The 19,055-nt window shown below is 37.9% G+C and overlaps 1 protein-coding gene across 1 annotated transcript in view; it reads right to left on the reverse strand.

The window, feature by feature from the left end:
- Positions 1 to 1,349: 1,349 nt before the first annotated feature.
- cdc73 (cell division cycle 73, Paf1/RNA polymerase II complex component, homolog (S. cerevisiae)) overlaps positions 1,350 to 19,055 on the reverse strand; it is a 315,070-nt gene continuing 297,364 nt past the window's right edge. Inside the window, exons 16-17 of the mRNA XM_073063512.1 lie at positions 14,032 to 14,173; positions 1,350 to 8,842 (exon numbers count right to left, since the gene is read on the reverse strand). Of these exons, the coding sequence (XP_072919613.1) occupies positions 8,806 to 8,842; positions 14,032 to 14,173 (179 nt within the window). The 3' untranslated portion in view covers positions 1,350 to 8,805. The remainder of the gene's footprint in view (positions 8,843 to 14,031; positions 14,174 to 19,055) is intronic.

Genomic DNA, 19,055 nt, shown 5'->3' on the forward strand with positions numbered 1-19,055 from the left:
TGCCATGAATTCATTAATTTCCCATAACTTCTGGACCTAGATTTTCTTTGATATGTGAATGAAAAAAATCAAAGTGATCTTGAAGTTTACTACCAGATAGATGATTAAGAGCTTACTTAAAATATTACCCCCACCCACCCTATCCTTATTCACCCCTTGCTATTTTTTCAGGAGAGACATTGATTTATTTATTTTTCACAGGTATTAAGTGTTAATATGAGAAATTTCAGACATGTGTCACCACTGGTCAAATTAACCAATGGCATGAATTTAATGCCCATGTATTTTTCGTCAAATCTTTAATGGCAAATATTAAACAAACTTTACCCCAAAATTTTATGTATTTGTTGTAAAACTACTGCAACGCCACCATCTTTCTTAATTCTGTAGTGACGCTTTCAACCTTAAAAAAAACTAATATCCCATAAACAACATAAGTTCCTGTCGTTAGCCTTTCCTCTTCAATGCAGGATGGTGACTATTTCATTGTAGCAATACTCAGTTGATCACTTACAAATTCATAGTTTCTGGCACTTGACTTCTTCCCTGGAGCTATTACTGTAGCCAGCTTGCAAAAGGACATGCCCTAATACAAAGAACAGCAAATGTTGCTAGTGAATGAATGTGTGGTGAGGCGACTGGATACAGCTCCAAGAAATTGACAGTGTGGTGAAGAGCAATACCCATAAATTGCAGGCTCTTTAATAAGTGGGCTCTCTATATAGCTTCTGGAGTACAAATACAATTTAGATGGCTGATAGGGACACTCATGTTATTTCAGAATGCCTGCACATTAGGGAATGTAACTGAAACAAATTTAAATGTAATTTGTTGTTCTGCCTTTTATTATGGTCTGAAGGAAAATATGCTTGACAATGTTTGGGGGCACCACCTAATGCAGCTCCAAGATGTGGTAATAATCAGTAACAGCAGCTTAGGTTGACCTAGGGGCTTGGAATAACCATACCTTGATCTGCCATTTTACAGAGGTTGAATATTATACTTCCTGATGAACTTTGTATACTGTTATTACTGTTCATATCATTCAGAATAAATTTATTTTGCATATATTGTTAGGGCAACCAAAAATAATAACTAAGTTCCTTTTTAGATATCCCACAATGGATATATAGGATTTTTAGTTAAGCCAACTTTCAAATGCAATGTAATTTTTTGACAAATCACACAATCCCTTATCAGAAATGAAACATTGTTTTTTTAAAAAAAGGTTGTATGCTCTTAGTGGTTGTGCATTGTTCTCTATTTCAGAAATTCCATTCACTCCCACCACTGACAAAGCTGACACACCCACTGCATCTGGTAATAATACCACAATGAACAGCAAAGCCTCCAAATAAACAATTTAATTAATCTAGTACAGATTGAATAGAAAAGGTTCAGGTATAGATAAAGGATTACCAAACATAGTAATCTCATCTCCTCTGCTGCCTTTTATCAATTACTTACTAGCAGACAAAATTTCACAGTACTTATAACAGGGAATATATCTTTGCACGTCAACTTGCATTTTAAGAGATGGGCAAAACATTTAAGGCGGGCATGCTGCAGCAATGTGGCTTAGAAAAATCCATGTTTACACAAAATGCTCAGTACTTATTAGAAATACGATGACTGCAATTTCCCAAGGCAGCTAGATAAACAGAATTCTAAAATGTCTTAATCTGCAAAGTGAGAATCTCATGGGCAGAGAGCTGCTGAATAGCCTGCAGGCCAAGCTCAGGCAAAGAGGCAGTAGCTGAAATTACTGGTTGATCTTTTTGCATCTTTTTGCTTATAATAGCTTCTGAAATTTATTGAAACCCACAACCTCAGGGTTATGGTGTCAACTAATGTTCCCTACACACATTTCCTAATTCAATTGTGATTATTCAATTAAAGAAACGTTCTATTTGTAATTATAGGAGTATTCAGTAATAAGAGTATTTACTTGATCTCTGTGTCATTTAAAATAATAACTTGCTCACCCCATGTGTGTGTGATGTTCAGAAGGAAAGCAAGAAGTCTGCTGAGGTGCCCAAGTTTGTCAGAATAAGAAGCCTCAGCTGTGAGAATACAAGGGATCCCAATCATATATGGACCTACAGAGAGAAGATGGACGAGCTTAAGACTTGGTGCCAGGCAGATAACGTCTTCCTCATTGTCAGAAAGACAAAAGAGATGGTTATTGACTTCAGGAGAATTTGTATCATTCACACCCCTCTTCACATCGGTGGCACGGAAATGGAAACTGCAAGCAGTTTCAAACTCCTGGGAGTGTACATCTCGTACAACTTCTCATGGTCCCAGACACATCGTACAAAATCAAAAAAGCTCAACAATGCCTCTACTTCCAAGAAGGTTGAAGAGAGCTGGACTATGCACAACCTTCTACCAATGCAAAGTAGAGGACATCCTAACTTGCTGCATCACTACATATTACAGAAACTGCACTGCTGTGGGCAGGAGGGCTCTATAAGGGGTAGTTAAAACTGCCAACACATCACCAGCCTACCCAACATCAAGGACACATATACAGAAAGGTGCCAGAAAATGGTCAGCAATATCATGAAAGATCCCACCCACTCTGCTCATGGACTGTTTTTCCCACTCCCACCAAGGAGGAGGCTACGTAGCATCCAAACCAGGACAACAAGACTCAAAAACAGTTACTTTCCCTAGGCAGTAATGCTAATCAACACCTCCAACCATTAACCCACCCCTCCACCCCCCCCAAACCACTACTACTTTATCATTTCCCATCAGTCACCTTATAGACACTACTGTACCTTGCATCATTTTACGTACATACAATCAATGTATATAAGCCATTTATATTTATTATTTTTTAAATCATTGTGTTCTTTATCCTACTGTGCATTTTTCTTGTGCTGCATTGGATCCAGAGTAACAATTATTTCATTCCCCTTTACACTTGTGTACTGGAATTGACAATAAACAATCTTGACTTTTGAAATATAATCGGTTAAAGAAAGATTAGAAATTTCCTTTTTCTGGTGCTATCTAATCAGATTATTCATATTCCTACCATTACCGTTATGCATCATGCTCAGAATGCAAGTAAATAAAAAAATAATCTTCACAGCAATCATTATGATTAACATATAAACAGTAGGGATGTTTCTAGTAGCATTAAGTGAAGAGTAGCATTAAATTATAGTTTATCAAAAATTGGATACAACTCCTTTATTGAGGAGGCAGGACTCTTGTAAGTCACTGTTCTGGTAAGGGAGGAATATGATATGTCTGTTTTAAATTCATACTACTAACAGCTTATATTTCAACATTCAATATGATTTACTTATGTCATGTTCCACATAGAACATTATAGCATAGTACAGGCCATTCGGCCCACAATACTGGTCAACCTTTTAACCAACTAACCCTTCCCTCCTACATAGCCCTCCACTTTTCTATCATCCTTGTGTTTATCTAAGAGTTTCTTAAATGTCCTTAATGTATCTGTCTCTACTACCACCCCTGGCAGTGCATTCCACACACTCACCCACTCTCTATATGGAAAAAAAACCCTCAATACTTACTTTTAGCCACCTCATATTAGCCATTAGAAAAAATCTCTGGTTGATCTATGACTCTTATCAATCTTGTACACCACAATCAAATCACCTTTTCACTACAGACAGCATTGTGATAAATCTCCTCTGCACACTCTCTAAAGCTTAAGCATCCTTCCCAAATGAAGCAAGCAGAACTGAATACACTATTACAGACATTAACATTAACTCAGGGCTCTTGAACCCAAACCTCCAACAAATGAAGACCAACCACAATATATGCCTTCTTAACAACCCTATCCAGTTGCACAGCAGCTTTGAATGATGTATGGACATAGATCCCAAGATCCCTCTGCTTCTCCACATTGTTAGGAATTCTGCCTTCAAATTCAACCTTCCAAAATGAATCACTTCACTTTTACAGGTTCAAATCCATATGCCAAGTCTCAGCCTAGTTCTGCATCCTGGTGTAGTCTATGACAACCTTCTACACTATTCACAACTCCACCAACTTTTGCATCACCTGCAAACTTACTAGCCCACCCGTCCACTACCTCATCCACATCATTTATAAAAGTTATAAAGAGCAAGGTTCCAGAACAGATCTATGTGATACCACTGGTGATCTACCTCCAGGAAGAATGCTCTCCATCTAAAATTAGCCTCTTCTTGTCAACCATTGTTCCTATTCCCTAATATCCATTCCCTGCCTCAATAGGAAAAACCTATCTAGAACCGCATGCAAGTGCTCCTTAAACAATTTCCTCATTTCTGTTGTGCATTTCCCTGAGTATATGCAATCCCAATTTACACTCCCAAGTTCCTGGCTAATAGCTTCATAATTCCCCTCTTCCCCCAATTAAATACTTTCCCATACCATCTGCTTCTATCCCTGTCAAAGGTAGGCTATGTTAAAAGTCAGGGAATTGTGGTTACTGGCTCCATAATGTTCAGTCACCAAGAGATCTGACACCTGACCTGGTTTGTTGCCTAGCACCATGTCCAGTATGGCCTCTCCTTTAGTCAGCTTGTCTACATATTGTATCAGGAATCTTCCTTGGACATACCTAACAAATTCCACCCCTTATACATCTTTTATGTTAGGGAGGTGCCAATCAATATTAGGCAGTTGAAAACACCCATGGCAACACCCCGTTATTTTTACGTCTTTCCAAAATTTGCTTCTCGATCTGTTCCTGTGCTTCTGTTGTTATTTGTGAAAGGGAATCCTATAGAATACTCCCAACAGAGTGATTGCTCCCTCCCTGTTTCTGACTTTCACCCACACTGCCTCAGTAGACAATCTCACCATGGCATCCTCCCTTTCTGCAGCTGGGATACTATCCCTGATTAGCAACGGCACCCGCCACCCACCTCATTTACCTCCCTCTAAATCTTAGAACAGCCAGCAGCCACTCCTGCCCTCGTGACAATCAAATTTCTGTAAAGGCACAATGTCATAGTTGTATGTACTGACCCATGCAATTTCTGATACTCGGAAATTTCTTGCATTAAAATAGACACACTTTAACGCATCCCACAAACTGCAATTTTGCCTTAAGAACAGCCTATCTTTCCTCACAGCCTCTCTATATGCTGCATCTACCTGTGTACCTTCTGAAAGCCAAGAAATAGTCTCAGCCATCTCCAACAGCTCTAGTGTAACTGCCTTCAAGAATATTGATCTCCCTTGTGCCCCATTTAGAGCCACTCTGCAGTATCCATAAATTGCTCTGCCATATCAGATGCTCATAACATAAAGACCAACTGTAAATGTATGTTTAAGTTAAAGTCGCTGTAATATATATTAATGTAAAAGAGTATAATGTGTGATTAGGCAAAGATATTCACGTGTTTAACTACTGAAGTCTAGAGTTAAACACCAATTTGCTACAAAATAGTTAAGAGATTACAAATGAAATGACACAAGTTAAATACAAATTTTAAAAAACTTTGTTTCTTTCACCATTTCATTTATTATATAATAAAAATCCATTTCTTTTAAACCCTTTCTCTTCCCCAAATAATGTGTAAGAGAAAGTGGGAGAGTGAGTGCATGAGTGAGAGGACAGGAAGAGTGTGTAAATGCATGAGTGACGGGAGAGGAAGAGCATAAGAGTGTATGAGTGAGAGGGTAAGCGGGTGAGTGAGAGGGCAAGTGCGTGAGAGAGTACTTGAGTGAATGGGAGAGTGAGAGAGAACGAGAGACAGAGCGAGAGAGAAAAATGGCAAATGTGCACTGATTCTATTTTTGGTCATTTTTAATTTGTGCTGAGCTACAACAGCACAAGTATGACTTCATCACACACCAGCTGCAATAAAGTAACTGCTAAAATTGTTCCAGTTAGAAAATTGCACCAAAACCACTTTAAAATGGTAGATTTATGTATTTCTGATTAAAAAGGATAGAGTTGGGTGCTATCTACATGTATCACTTGGTACAAAAAACCCTACTTGTGAAAACAGATTTTAGTTGTGTATCTCTCAGTACAAACCAAAAAGGCAGAGATAGATACAAAGTTTCTGAATTTAAAAACTAGAAAAAGGAGACAATATGCCACAATGAACAGGACCTGTCACTTCACTATCTGCTGTTACAGCCCATTCACATTGATTTAACTACTGCATGAGACAGTTGAAAGCAAACAAATTAATATTGCAAACATTAATAAAATCCAAAGAGGTTAATTTAACAGAACCAATACAGCTGGTATATTAAATAACGAAGACAGCATGTTTTTTTTCTGAGGGACGATTTACAGAAAGGCAGAACAATCCTTATTATGCTAAGTAAATAGTAGTTACATAGGTTTAGATGGTGCAATGATTATTGATAAATACAGTGAATATCTGATCACCTTTAATTCATTGTATGCTTTAAGGTGCAATACATTATTTTTGCAATCTGAAAGTAACATTAATGTCAAATAACAAAGTATGCAATTAAATTTGTCAACTTTTCTAATTTTTAAATTGGGAAACTGTAAAAATTTTATGATGAATTATAAAGTGAATTAGGAAATTAAGTGAAAATGATCATAACTAGAGATGCTAGGAAGTATCAACCTATTTATTCTGCAGGGTTGAACAGAGCACTCAAATCATCCCAACAGCAGTGTGACATTTTCTCCCAAGCTTATAATACTTGGCCGACAATTTCACAAAAAACTAACTTTGCACCTGTTTCCTTGTGACATCTGTGCTATTGCTCACCCAAACAATAAGGCATTAACAGGGGCCAAAATGAGGATATTATAGTTGGTAATTTAATGCTGAAGTGAACGTTGTCATTCAACTCCATTTTTAATTTGATTTGCTTTTGCCTTGCAACAGCTGTGTTCAAACGTTAATAAAATGGAACATTTTAATGTGTGTTTTAAACAATCTTTGAAAAACAGAATGGTTTAGATATAAACTGAATTTTTCATTGAACATGTGTAGGTGGGATATATTTTTGGTCTATTACATAGTCAGTAATAGGTAAGAGCAGTGTAACATTCAGCTCCACTAAAAAGACAGCATATTGACAATGGTTATTCAGGCTTATTGTTCACTGAACTGAACTGTGATTGGCATTTGACATTGAACAATTTCACAATTACTCCATACATCAAAGCTACTTTCAAATTCTAGAGCATATCATTCATACCAAATAAATATCTTTTGCAACTGGTGATTTTCCCCTCAAGGTTCAGTACTATTGACATTTTATTTCAGATTATCCAGTGGTTAAAACCAAAAATCCATCTATTTGATTGGGTTTCAAATACAGCAGCAGGATTCCTTCTTGCTGTAAAGCATGTTGTTGGGTAGAACTAATTCCTTGTTCAACCAGCTAATGAGAAAGGTAATCCTGAGTGTGGCACAAAGAAGTCAAATAATTTTTGTACCTGCACCATTATAAAAATCTTTAAATAGGTACTGATGCTAAAATCAGATACTTGTGCCAAAATGTTATTTTTCAAATCATAAGCTACTAAATTTTATCTGGAAGGTAGTTGCTTATTTGGCTCTCCCTTGAGCTGTGATTTTATCACCAAAGAGTATTTTACAATACGCTTAGGTAATTTACCAGCTCAGCCAATGGATTCCCTTATCAGCTGTGTTTTATTATTTATGATCATTATTTCAATAAATATATTGCATCAGCATTACTCCTGTCATGAATCACAATGAGCCATAACTTATAAAATCAAATCTGAATGCACTACGTAGACATTAATTTTTTAAAAAATGCTCACTGTCATCAGCTCCCTACAAGTATTCCTTGTATTTCAGAGGATGAATGAATGATGGTTCTGCCCAAAGAAAAAATCCCTTGCCTTTTCTTAAAGAGGGAAATAAATGTGAACCCTTTCAATACACTGATGGAAGTGTAATGAAAACAGCAACAAAATGATACTTTACGTAATATATTTATCTTATGTCAGCAAGCAGCACAACTGGATTTTTAATCATTTCTAAGTCTGTACTAGATGGACTTCTGAGAAATTTGTAATACATAACTTGAAATATACTATCAGGTTTTCACATTTGTGCTTGGAACGCCAGGTACAGATGATAGGTTTAAAAGTTAGACCACTATTACTAATCTTTTTAGACAATGCTCTATAGCTCAGGACTTTCAATTAATCTTTCCATAATAGTAATAACGGATCTCTTTTATGTCTTTATTCTTCTGCCTAAGTTGACAATAACCAAATGATTGTTCAACATCCATCATAGCCCAAGAGAGTTGTTCTTACATGTATAATTTTGTAGTAATATTTTCCACAAACAAAATATAAGTCAACCTATGTCATCTATGGCTGTCTTACCTCTTATACTACCTGAGAAGAACTGTTTGAAGAAATTCCCACCCCACAAGAGTGATGATATAGAACTTGCAGTTTGCACTCAACAATCATCTTTAAAAGACTGAGGTGGGGAAAAAAAGGATTGGGTAATGTTTAAAAAAAAGTGCTGTCTGAAAAATAAACACTATAGAATAAAATACAAATTTGATTTTTCAGACTAGAAGACAATCTACCATTGGAAAACTGGTAGTATAAGCACAATTCTTTGCCTAATTCTTGCAGACCAATTCTCCAATGCAATAAAAAAATCCAACAAGTATTGTATATGATCAATTCGGGTTGACCCATTCTGTAATGCCACTGTTCTTGAGAAGCGTAGACAAGCCAATGAAACAGTTTAGTCCCAAGACAGTCTTTTGTAGAACTCCTCCAACCTCTCAGAAATGAATGGCAGCAATCAGAGACCTTCAGATAATTTAGAATCTCAGGTGGGATTTGTGCTTCACCATGTACCTATTGTGTTGAATAAAAAAAAAGACACATTGTCACACAACAAATATTATTCAAATTACAATACCTTGCTGCATAACATTAATACTAATTGATAGATTAAGCAAGTCATCTAATTCAGTTCTGACAAAATGTATTTCGTTGCTGCCTCAAAAAATGGGCACAACCTTTAGATTGTATTGTACTTTTCTACATACTGACATCCCTAGAAGTACGAGCTGAATGGTTTACAGTCAGGACGAAGGGTTGAATTTGAACAATGCCTTACTTGCTAAATGTCCTCTACACCTGCTGTGTATCTCAATGAATTCTAACTTTAGAAACTAAGATGAGATAAACATACTAGTAGGAAGATATTCTCCATAAAAGCATCAACTCTTGGCTCATATAACTCAGTTCATGTCTTCTAATTACAACCGGTGTACAAATAATAGCCATAAGAACTAGTATTGAATCTCTGTAATGAATGTGGGCAAAAATGAATTAAAACAAAAAAAATGGTATTCATTTGACTTCATTCAAAATATGAGAATTTAGGTAATCCAATTATATAAACAGCTTCTTGGGCAGTTCCTTAGAATTGAGGATGTTTTGCATCAACACCTGCTTTATGAGTTCTGAGATGACTGATGAAGCCATTGTGGGAATTACAGACTTGTCTACACAAGGGTAAGAGACTCCTGACAGACTGAGCAGATGGGTGGAGTACAAAACTACTTCTGCTGAGTTTCTGTGTGCTTCCAATGCATTGACTCAAGGTTTTCTACATCAGACCGAAAGAATTCCTCCCAGTCATGTACCTGCAATTCCCAGGAGACAGCAATGATATTTGATTTGTTCAATGAGATTTTAAGCATCATGAAACAAAAATTTCTGTGAGCACCATTCTGAGTCCTCCCAGCTACTGGGTGCTCATGTCAAGACAGGTATTTTTTTTGCTGGAGTTCTGCTTTCAGATGCCTGTACAGCCATTTCTTTACCCTTCAGGAATAAAGTTCTCATTCCAGCAGTGCCTTACAGTGGCAGTTAATTACCTTTTGAGTTTATGGTCATTCTCATCAAACCAGTCCTGGTTATTCTTGTTAAAGGAACTAAGAATCTCTTCATTATACTAATTAAGATATGCACTCCACACCTCCACCTGGCTGGTAGTCAATAGCTTGTGAAACACTGCCAAAGAATTTGCTTTTGGAACAAATGCTGTCATTTTCCTTTTTGTTACATCAGAATAACTATATGTTACTCTGAAATGAATTTCACAGAATGAAGGAGAATGAATCCAGTATGTCACTGAACATTTTTGTTATAATGGGTACACAGTAAACACATACTGTTCCATTTCTTGCAGTCCATTTTAACTTTTAGGGCAAAAGTAGCTGTAATGCCTAATAAGAATTTTTTTTTTAAGAATCAGCCTGTCAGTCATTTTAGGTCCAGTCAGAAATGCGGCACTTAACAATCAAAACCATCAGAATAAAATCACAGCTTAAGGTACAAATCAGAAACAACAATGAACTCTATTTTTAAGATCATATACATATTAAGAACCTTTTGTGCACTATTAAATGGTTTTCAAGAAATAGAAGTGAGTTTATTTTGCATACATTCTTAATGTTTAAAATATTTCAAGGAACATGGAATATTGGCCAAACACAAACAAATGGCATTCAGAGTGGCAACCTGGATGGCATGGATGAGCTGGGCAGTAGATTCTGATTCTATGGTGTGAAGCTCTATGATTTTATGTATCTATGCATTAATATATTGGGACTAATTTAGTTTTATTTTGAGATATGAATTAATTGCAATGGGAAAGCTAACACTTTTAGCATGGCAAAAAGGAAAACAGACAGAATTTTGAAAACACATACAGTTTTAAGATTTACATTCTCTGCTTGTTCAATACCCAGGAACTTTGCCAACGTGCCAGGGTTTTTGTGCTTCACAGAGTACACACTCTGCTAGAATATCCAATCCAACAAAAATAAATCCATTTCAACAATGTTTTCCATGAACATCTGAATAGCAAATACTTTGAAAAAATTGTACCAATTCTTTGCTTCTTGCTATCTTTGCAACATTCTACTTACATTGAGAAAATGTTGAGCTCCATAATGTACCTGTTGCTCAAGTTGCTCCCTCTCAACCCTCTACACCAGGGGTTCCCAACGTGGGTCCAAGGATCCATGGCATAAAAAAGGTTGGGAACCTCTGCTCCACACCCACACAAAGTAAACATTTTCTTTGAAAGCTATAATAAAAAGAGACTCCAGCCAAAAATCTTCTGTACAGAGGATTTTTCATGGTTTTGCCATTTATGAGGGACCTATTAATCATGTACCAAGTACTTCTACTCTTAGGAAATGAATAAACTTGACAGATTGCCAAAAAGGTTCTACACAATTTTTCTATTGAATTTTCTTTTTAAAAAGAAACTAGATCAATTAAGATTAAAAAGAGTAAAAGATGTATTATCATCTGGCAAAGTGTCTTGCTAGCTATCACTAGATTTGTTGCACTATACTGTGATGGAACTGATATTGGTACTGTGCTGCTAATGTATGTAGTGTTGAAGTACATGAAGCTACTGAGCCAAGGGAGAATTGCCTATTCTTAACAGTTAATTTGTCAGAGTGATTGTATCTCCAGCTACTGAACTGTCACTGCTTACTCTACTTTTAATATTATATACAAGTGGTTGCTCTCAAATTAATTCTTAGAACTGATTTTCTTTTTTATTCAAGGCCCAGTAACAGAGCTAAAAAAATGTAGAACCTTTTTGGCAATCTATCAAGTTAATTCATTTGAAGGTAGTAAGTTTAAAAAGCAGTCAGTGGCTTGGACATTAGGTTGACACACCAGCAAAGAGAAAGTGCTTCAATGATTAAGGAGTTGGAGATTAAGGAGGCTTTCACTTGATCGATAATTTAATCTGCATTTTCCTATCTACTGTGCCAGATATGCGATGGGGAAGGGTTGACTAGTCACTTATTAATGCAACAGCATTTATTTATAGCATCTTTAACATCTTAAAATGCTTCAATGTTGTTTCCACGTTTGCAAATTGAATCTAAAGTCCAATTTCAAGGAAATAATAAAGTAGATTGTCAAAAGTTGATCCATGAAGTAATTGTTGAAAACTAAGGAGAGAATATCAACAGTTCAGGGAACTGAAAACCAAACTGCTGATGTTACATTAATTAGGGATCCACACAAGTCTAGGTGTTTCAAATGCTGTAAATACAGTACAGAGGTAGAGAGGAGCAAATGCCATATACAGATCTGTCAATAAGGAAGATAGTACTAAAATGAAGGAAAAGTTAGCAGGAAAAGCAGTGTAGGCCTGGTAGCACGTACAGTGTGCAAGCTACAGGGAATCATTACCTGTGGCAGCAACGCGACCTAAAGCACCTGGGAGGGAATGCTGAAGAAGAGAAAGTGATACATGGGGCAAGTGGGAGGGAGAGAGAAGGGGAGGGCTGAGTGAGAAAGGGAGGAGGAAGTGTGAGGAAGAGTGCAGAAGTGGAAGGGCTGGGGAGAAGAGTGGGCGAGGGAGAGAGATAACATTGTAGGGAGAGGGGGATGCCGGGAGTGTGAGAGGTGGTGCGGCAGAGGGAGACAATGGAGAGAGGAAGGAGAGCTGAGGGGTTGGGAAAGGGCAAAAGGGGGAGTGTGAGGGTGGAACGACAAGAAGGAGATGAGAGGATACAATGTCGGGGTTGCACAGACCAGAGAGGGGAATAGGAGAAGGCCAGAGGGCAATGGGAGGGAGGGTGGGTGGGGCAGAGATCGGCAGGGTGGTTCTTAAGAGTAATATAGCAGAGAAACAGGCCATTCGGCTACTGGTTATGCAGACTACAGCATCCTTCCTGCAAGTCCTAGTTGCCCGTGTTTGTCTAATAACCCTCCAAACCCTTCCCTCCATGTACCTAACCAAATGCCCCTTAAATGTTGTAATTGCATCTGCCTCCACTTCTTCCTCTTAGCTTATTCCAGGTACTCACTATCGTTCTTGTAAAGAAGTTAACTCTCAAGGCTCTCCCCTACCTTTTTATCTGTGTCCTCTAGCTTTGGATTCCCCAAACCTGGGGAAAAGACCATGACCATCCACCTAAGTTATTAATCTCATGAATTTATAAACCTCTATGAGGTCACCCCTCATTCTCCTGTACTCCAAGGAATAATGATCCTCTGCATATATCTCAAACCCTCTGGTCCTGGCATCATCCTCAAAAATTTTTCACCTTCATTATGTCTTTCCAATGACAGGTTGATCAAACCTGTACACGATACTCTTAAGTGTGACCTCACCAGCAACTTACATAACTTCCACATAATGTTCCTACTCCTAAACCTAATGCCCTGTCTGATAAAGGCCAGAATGTTAACAGCCTTCTTTACCATCCCACCTACTTTCAGTGAACTGTGCACTTATAGTCCCAAATCCCTCTGTTCCACAACACTCATTAGTGCCCTGCTTTTCACTATATACTGTAGGTCCAAATGCCTTATGTCCAAAATGCATCATCTCACACTTAACTAAGCCATTCCTCAGCCTATTGTCCTAATGATGTTTCACTATCAACAAGACCCTCTTAAGAATCACCAGCTAACTCACTGATCGTGACATGTAGACTTACAGCCAAATCAATTACATAAATAGGCCTTCAGTCAGAAAATTTATCATCAACCATCACCTTCTGCTTCTTATTATCAAGCCAACTCTGAATCCACATTGCAAGCTCTCCTTGAAACCTAAGCAACCTCATCTTTCAGATCAGCCTATCATATGGGACCTTGTCAGAGGCTGCAAAGTCCATAAGTACTATATGCACTGCCCTATATTCATCTATCACCTTAGTTACCTCTTCAAGAGACTCCAAAAAATTTGTTGTATATAACCTCACGCACTGACTTTTCCTGATCAGGCTTTAACTATCCGAGTGAAGACAGATTTTGTCCAGCAGAATTAGAAGAGTGAGTGGAGGGGAAGGGAAACAGCAAGTGAGGGGGTGGTGGGGAAGAGCAAGTGAGGAGGGATCAAATGGGGGAGGAGAAGGCGAAGTGGTGAAGGAGAGGGCGAGTGGGGGAAGAGGGCAAGGGTTGAAGATGAGCTTCAATCAAATTGTGATAGACTCATTTTCAGGAATGAACATGTCCAACATGACAGATACAATTTGTCTGGCATTTACCTGTCCAAAGTCTCCCAGAAACGTAGCAATACAGCTCTGTCAAGGTGGCGCTTGTGGTGGCTCAGTTCCAGAACAGTCACATCCCACTTCTGAACATTTGGATCCAGGCGCATCTCATCATACTTGAGATGGAATGCCTTGACTGGGGAAAGAGTGGCCAATACAGCCATTAATCAATGCGAGACAGAACAGTATCAGGCTTAAAACAAGATAGTTGAATTTATTTAACCCTTACTGAACTTTGGGGCATAACATAGAGTTAAGAGTTTTATATTCCCCAGAGGCAAGAATGCAACCAATGTACTCCTTGTATACTTCAGGTCAATGTAGCTGCAAGTCACATACATTATTGTTTTAAACTCCAAGAAAGGTATACTGCACAAAACCCAAAATTGTAATTTAAAATACGATCATTTTATTTATCTCCCATAAATATGATCTATATATAACCAAACAGCATTTAGTCTCCATAAATCCAGAAACTGCATGGTGGGTTACATTTGCAACTACTTCAAAAGTCAAACTTCTGTCAAAGGAAGATGTTAATGGATGAAGGGAGCCAAAGTATGGATTAACTCTGACTTACTGAATAAAGGAAGAGGCTTGAGGAGCTGAATGACCTACTGATGTACCAATTAAATATGTAATACACCATATGGCCTGGAAGCTATTGAGATTTCTTTCATATCAGCACTAAAAGTTTGACTAAAATATATAATTAATAACAGTGGATAAATCAATAAATAATGAACTGCAGTGATAAGGGAACTATCTCAAAATATAATGATGATCACAATTCATTACTCACTTAACCTTTAAATTGGGATTTGAAAGGACACAGAATCTTACATGGTTTGGTGGGAAATTCATGGTGCCCTAACTTTTATTTGCTGGTTGAATACGTGCTTTGGGTTCATTACTTATTCTTCATGCTTATGTTCATAAATTTTGACATATATTATTCTAATATGTCACAATGCTCTGATTCATGTCCACAAACTTTATGCAACTGGATCAAACAGAATTCTTAAATTCTTCCAAAAATTAAACTGGACACAGCAAGGATTAAGAGATTCAAGTGCCAAAAACTCCAACAACACAGGATCCAAGTGAAGGTTAAGAGTTTGATGTTAACATAGCTTCTAAAGTCAGAGGCAGGATATTTTTACATTAACATGCTGCTCAGCAGAGTGACAGCAAACAAACATGTTAAGAAGCTGCTAAAAGTGAAGGAAAACGTGAACATCCAACATCTAATGTCTTTGCAATGGTAAGAAACTCAAGAAGGGGGAAAAAAAAGGCTGAAAGGCACTTCTAGGGTAGTATCAGAACCATAATCAACTACAGCACTCAATGGGAAGCTTGCTAAGTATATGAAGTAGAATCTTTTTCATTGTTCGGGAGACTGGTACTAGTAGTTTTGCTCTTGCATTGAGCCACTAAGATTTCAATTGGCCAGATGACTTTCTTTATTGTGGTAACCATTCTGTTATTCTGTATGAACAAGCAAGCAAAATGCTCTGGCTGAGTTTGAGAGCATTGTTACACCACATTCAACCAGCTGAGTGGTAAGCAGGTCAACATTCTCCCAGTTTGAAACTGGTGGGTACATAACCTCTGATCTGCTCTAGTACATAAAAGTTTTGCAAGTTATATTCTTAAATCTAACTTACTTATTTAATCTTTGGTGTGACACGGTAACCTAGCAATTAGTGTAACGCTTTACAGTGCCAGCAACCAGGGTTCAATTCCCACCGCTGTCTGCAAGGTGTATGTACGTGCTCCCCACAACCATGTGGTTTTCTCCCGTGTGCTCTGGGTTAACTGGCCACTTGGGTGTAATTGGGTGCCATAGACTCATTGGGCCATAAAGGCCCGTTACTAGGCTGTATCTCAAAATGAAAAAAAAACAAAAACCAAAGTTCAGCTGACCAATATAACATGAGAAATTAGACACTTCTTTATATCCTGTGTAATGACAATACATCAGCAATTCTTAACCTTACTATCTCCAGATTTATACTACAAGGTCAGTATTTGGTGTCATTAGTCATTTAACACAGGAACAGAATTAGGCCATTCAGCCCATGAGTCTGCTCCACCATTCCATCATGGCCCCTCAAACTCTAGTCTTCTCCCATAACCTTTGACACCCTCACTGATCAAGAATCCATCAACCTTGACCTGTCCTACACATTCAATGAAAATGCTACCTGAATTAGACATTAAATACAAGATCAAGACTTGGTCACCTTAGGACTCATGTAAAATAATTTAAGGATCTGATTTGGTAGATACAGAGTCCAGAAGAGATAATAAGTTTAATATTAGAGCCTGGCCATTTTGCAGAGATGTGGGCAAGCTCCTTTTCCCTAGGAATGGGAGTGTGTAAATTTAGAATTATCTTTTCTCAAAGAGATACCAGATCAATAAAAAAGCTTGAACCGAGACAGATAAGAGTTTTAAAAATAGAAAATACTGGAAACTTAGGACAGGCGGCATTTGTGGGACCAAAAGAGACTTAACAATTCAGTTGATTATCTTCCATAAACCTTTCCAGCACCTGCAGTTTTTAGCTTTTCAATTACTGATAAGGATTTTACTTGGCAAGAATATTAAGGGGATGGAATGAAGAAGATAAATGCAACCAAGGTACTGATTCTTCATGATATGATCAAATAATAGAGTAGGGTCATGGGATGAATGGTTGATTACTGTTTCTAAATAGTTACCACAATGAATGTTTTAAATAAAATGTTAAATAGCATTTGGTAATACAAATGAGCAATGAGGAACTCAATATGGGCCTGACCTAGATTCATCAAAAGTTACCTAAGCTAGAAAATAGCAAGGAGATGAAGTCCATTTGGTTTGTATTAAGAGGAAAGCCTGTTTGAAAATATAATGAGGTTTTTGAATGTGTATTAGCAGGGCAGGAAAGCAAAAATCTAAGGATGGTGTATATTGCATTTTTTGAAGTATCACAGATAAGAGGTGTTAAACAATATTAGAGATTGTGAGAACTGGAACTAATAATCTTGGAATGAAGACTGGTGAGCAAACAGTAGATATAAGTGAGCTATTAATGGGCAGCTGGATTGTAACTTCCATGTACTATTAAAGATCTTAAATTAGGCTTTAGATATGTATATGCTGAAACAATGATTTAGATGAAGGGATCAAAAGATCTAGAATATCAAACCAGTTGAGAACATAAGCCACAAGGATAAGGCACCTTAAGCTAAAGAAAATGATAGGTGCAGTATAATGTGGTGAAATTTTACAATTTGGTAGAATACTTGAAAGGAATACCAAAAAAAAGGCCTGGTATACAAATAAAGAAAATTAATATGTAGGTACAACAAATTAGAGGGATTATACTAGTAACTTTATTGCAAAGATGTTAGGGCATGATCAATGAACTACTGTTGTAACTACACAAGCTTATAGAGAGATTATATTTGTGGCTTCAAGATTAGTTTTGGTCTCCCTACTCAGAGGAACACAATAGTTCATGAGACTGACTTCTGGCAGCAGAGGACTGCCACGTGAAAAGATGAAAACAACACACACACAGATGCTCCACCAGCATTTTGTGTGTGTTGTTTGAATTTCCAGCATCTGCAGATTTCTTTGTGTTTGCTCATGTGAAAAGATGAGGTGAGGTGATGGGAGTATGTGGTGACACAGAACAAGATAGTACAAAGTCAGCATGGTTTTCCTTCAGGGAAAATCCTGCCTGATGAACCTGTTGGAATTCGTTGAAGAGACTGCAAGTAGGATAGATAAAGTTGATGCAATGGATGCTGTATATTTGGACTTTCAGAAGGCCTTTGACAAGGTGCCACACACGAGGCTGCTTAACAAGTGCTCATGGTATTACAGGAAAGTTAAAACATGGTTAGAGCATCGGCTGATTGGTAGGAGGCAGCGAGTGGGAATAAAATGATCCTTCCTGGTTGGCTGCGAGTGACTTCTGGTGTTCTGCAGGGGTCAATGTTGGGACCACTTCTTTTTATGCTCTATATCAATGATTTAGATGATGGAATGGCTTTGTTGCCAAGTTTGCAGATGACACAGAGATTGGTTGAGTGGCAGATAGCGTTGAGGAAACAGGTAGGATACAGAAGAACTTGAGATAGATTTGGAGAATGGGCAAGCAAGTGGCAAATGAAATACAATGTTGGAAAATGCATGGTCATGCACTTTGGTAGTAGAAATACATGTGAAGACTATTTTCTAAACGGTGAGAAAATCCAAAAATCTGGGATGTAAAGGGACTTTGGAGTCCTTATGCAGAACACCCTAATGGTTAACTTGCAAGTTGAGTCAGTGGTGAGGAAGGCAAATGTCATGTTAACATTCATTTCAAGAGGTCTAGAATACAACAGCAAGGATGTGATGCTGAGGCTTTATAAGGCACTGATGAGGCCTCACCTTGAGTATTGTGAACATCTTAGAAAAGATATGCTGCATTGGAGGGGGTCCAGAAAAGGGTCACAAGGATGATTCCAGGAATGAAAGGGTTATCATACAAAGAACATTTAATAGCTCTGGGTCTATACTCGGTGGAATTCATAAGGATGGAGTGGGGGGGGGGGGGTGAAATCTCATTGAAACCTTTCGAATCTTGAACGGCTTAGACAGAGTAGATGTAGAAAGGATGTTCCCATGGTAGGAGAGTCTAGGTCAAGAGGGCACAGTCTCAAGATAGAGGAGCAGCCTTTTGAAACAGAGAAGCGGAAAATTTCTTTAGCCACAGGGTGGTGAATTTGTGGCCATGTACAGCTGTGGTGGCCAGGTCGTTTTGTGTATTTAAGGCAGAGATTGATAGGTTCTTGATTGGACATGGCATCAAAGGTTATGGGGAGAAGGCCAGGAACTGGGTTTGAGGAGGAGAGAAAAAAAATGATCGGCCATGATTGAATGGCGGAGCAGACTCGATGGGCCAGATGGTCTAATTCTGCTCCTATGTCTTATGGTCTAAGATCAAATGCAATGGATCTATCTTTGGTGACATTTTG

This window comes from Hemitrygon akajei, chromosome 12 (assembly GCF_048418815.1).
Source record: "Hemitrygon akajei chromosome 12, sHemAka1.3, whole genome shotgun sequence".
Lineage (NCBI taxonomy): Eukaryota > Metazoa > Chordata > Chondrichthyes > Myliobatiformes > Dasyatidae > Hemitrygon > Hemitrygon akajei.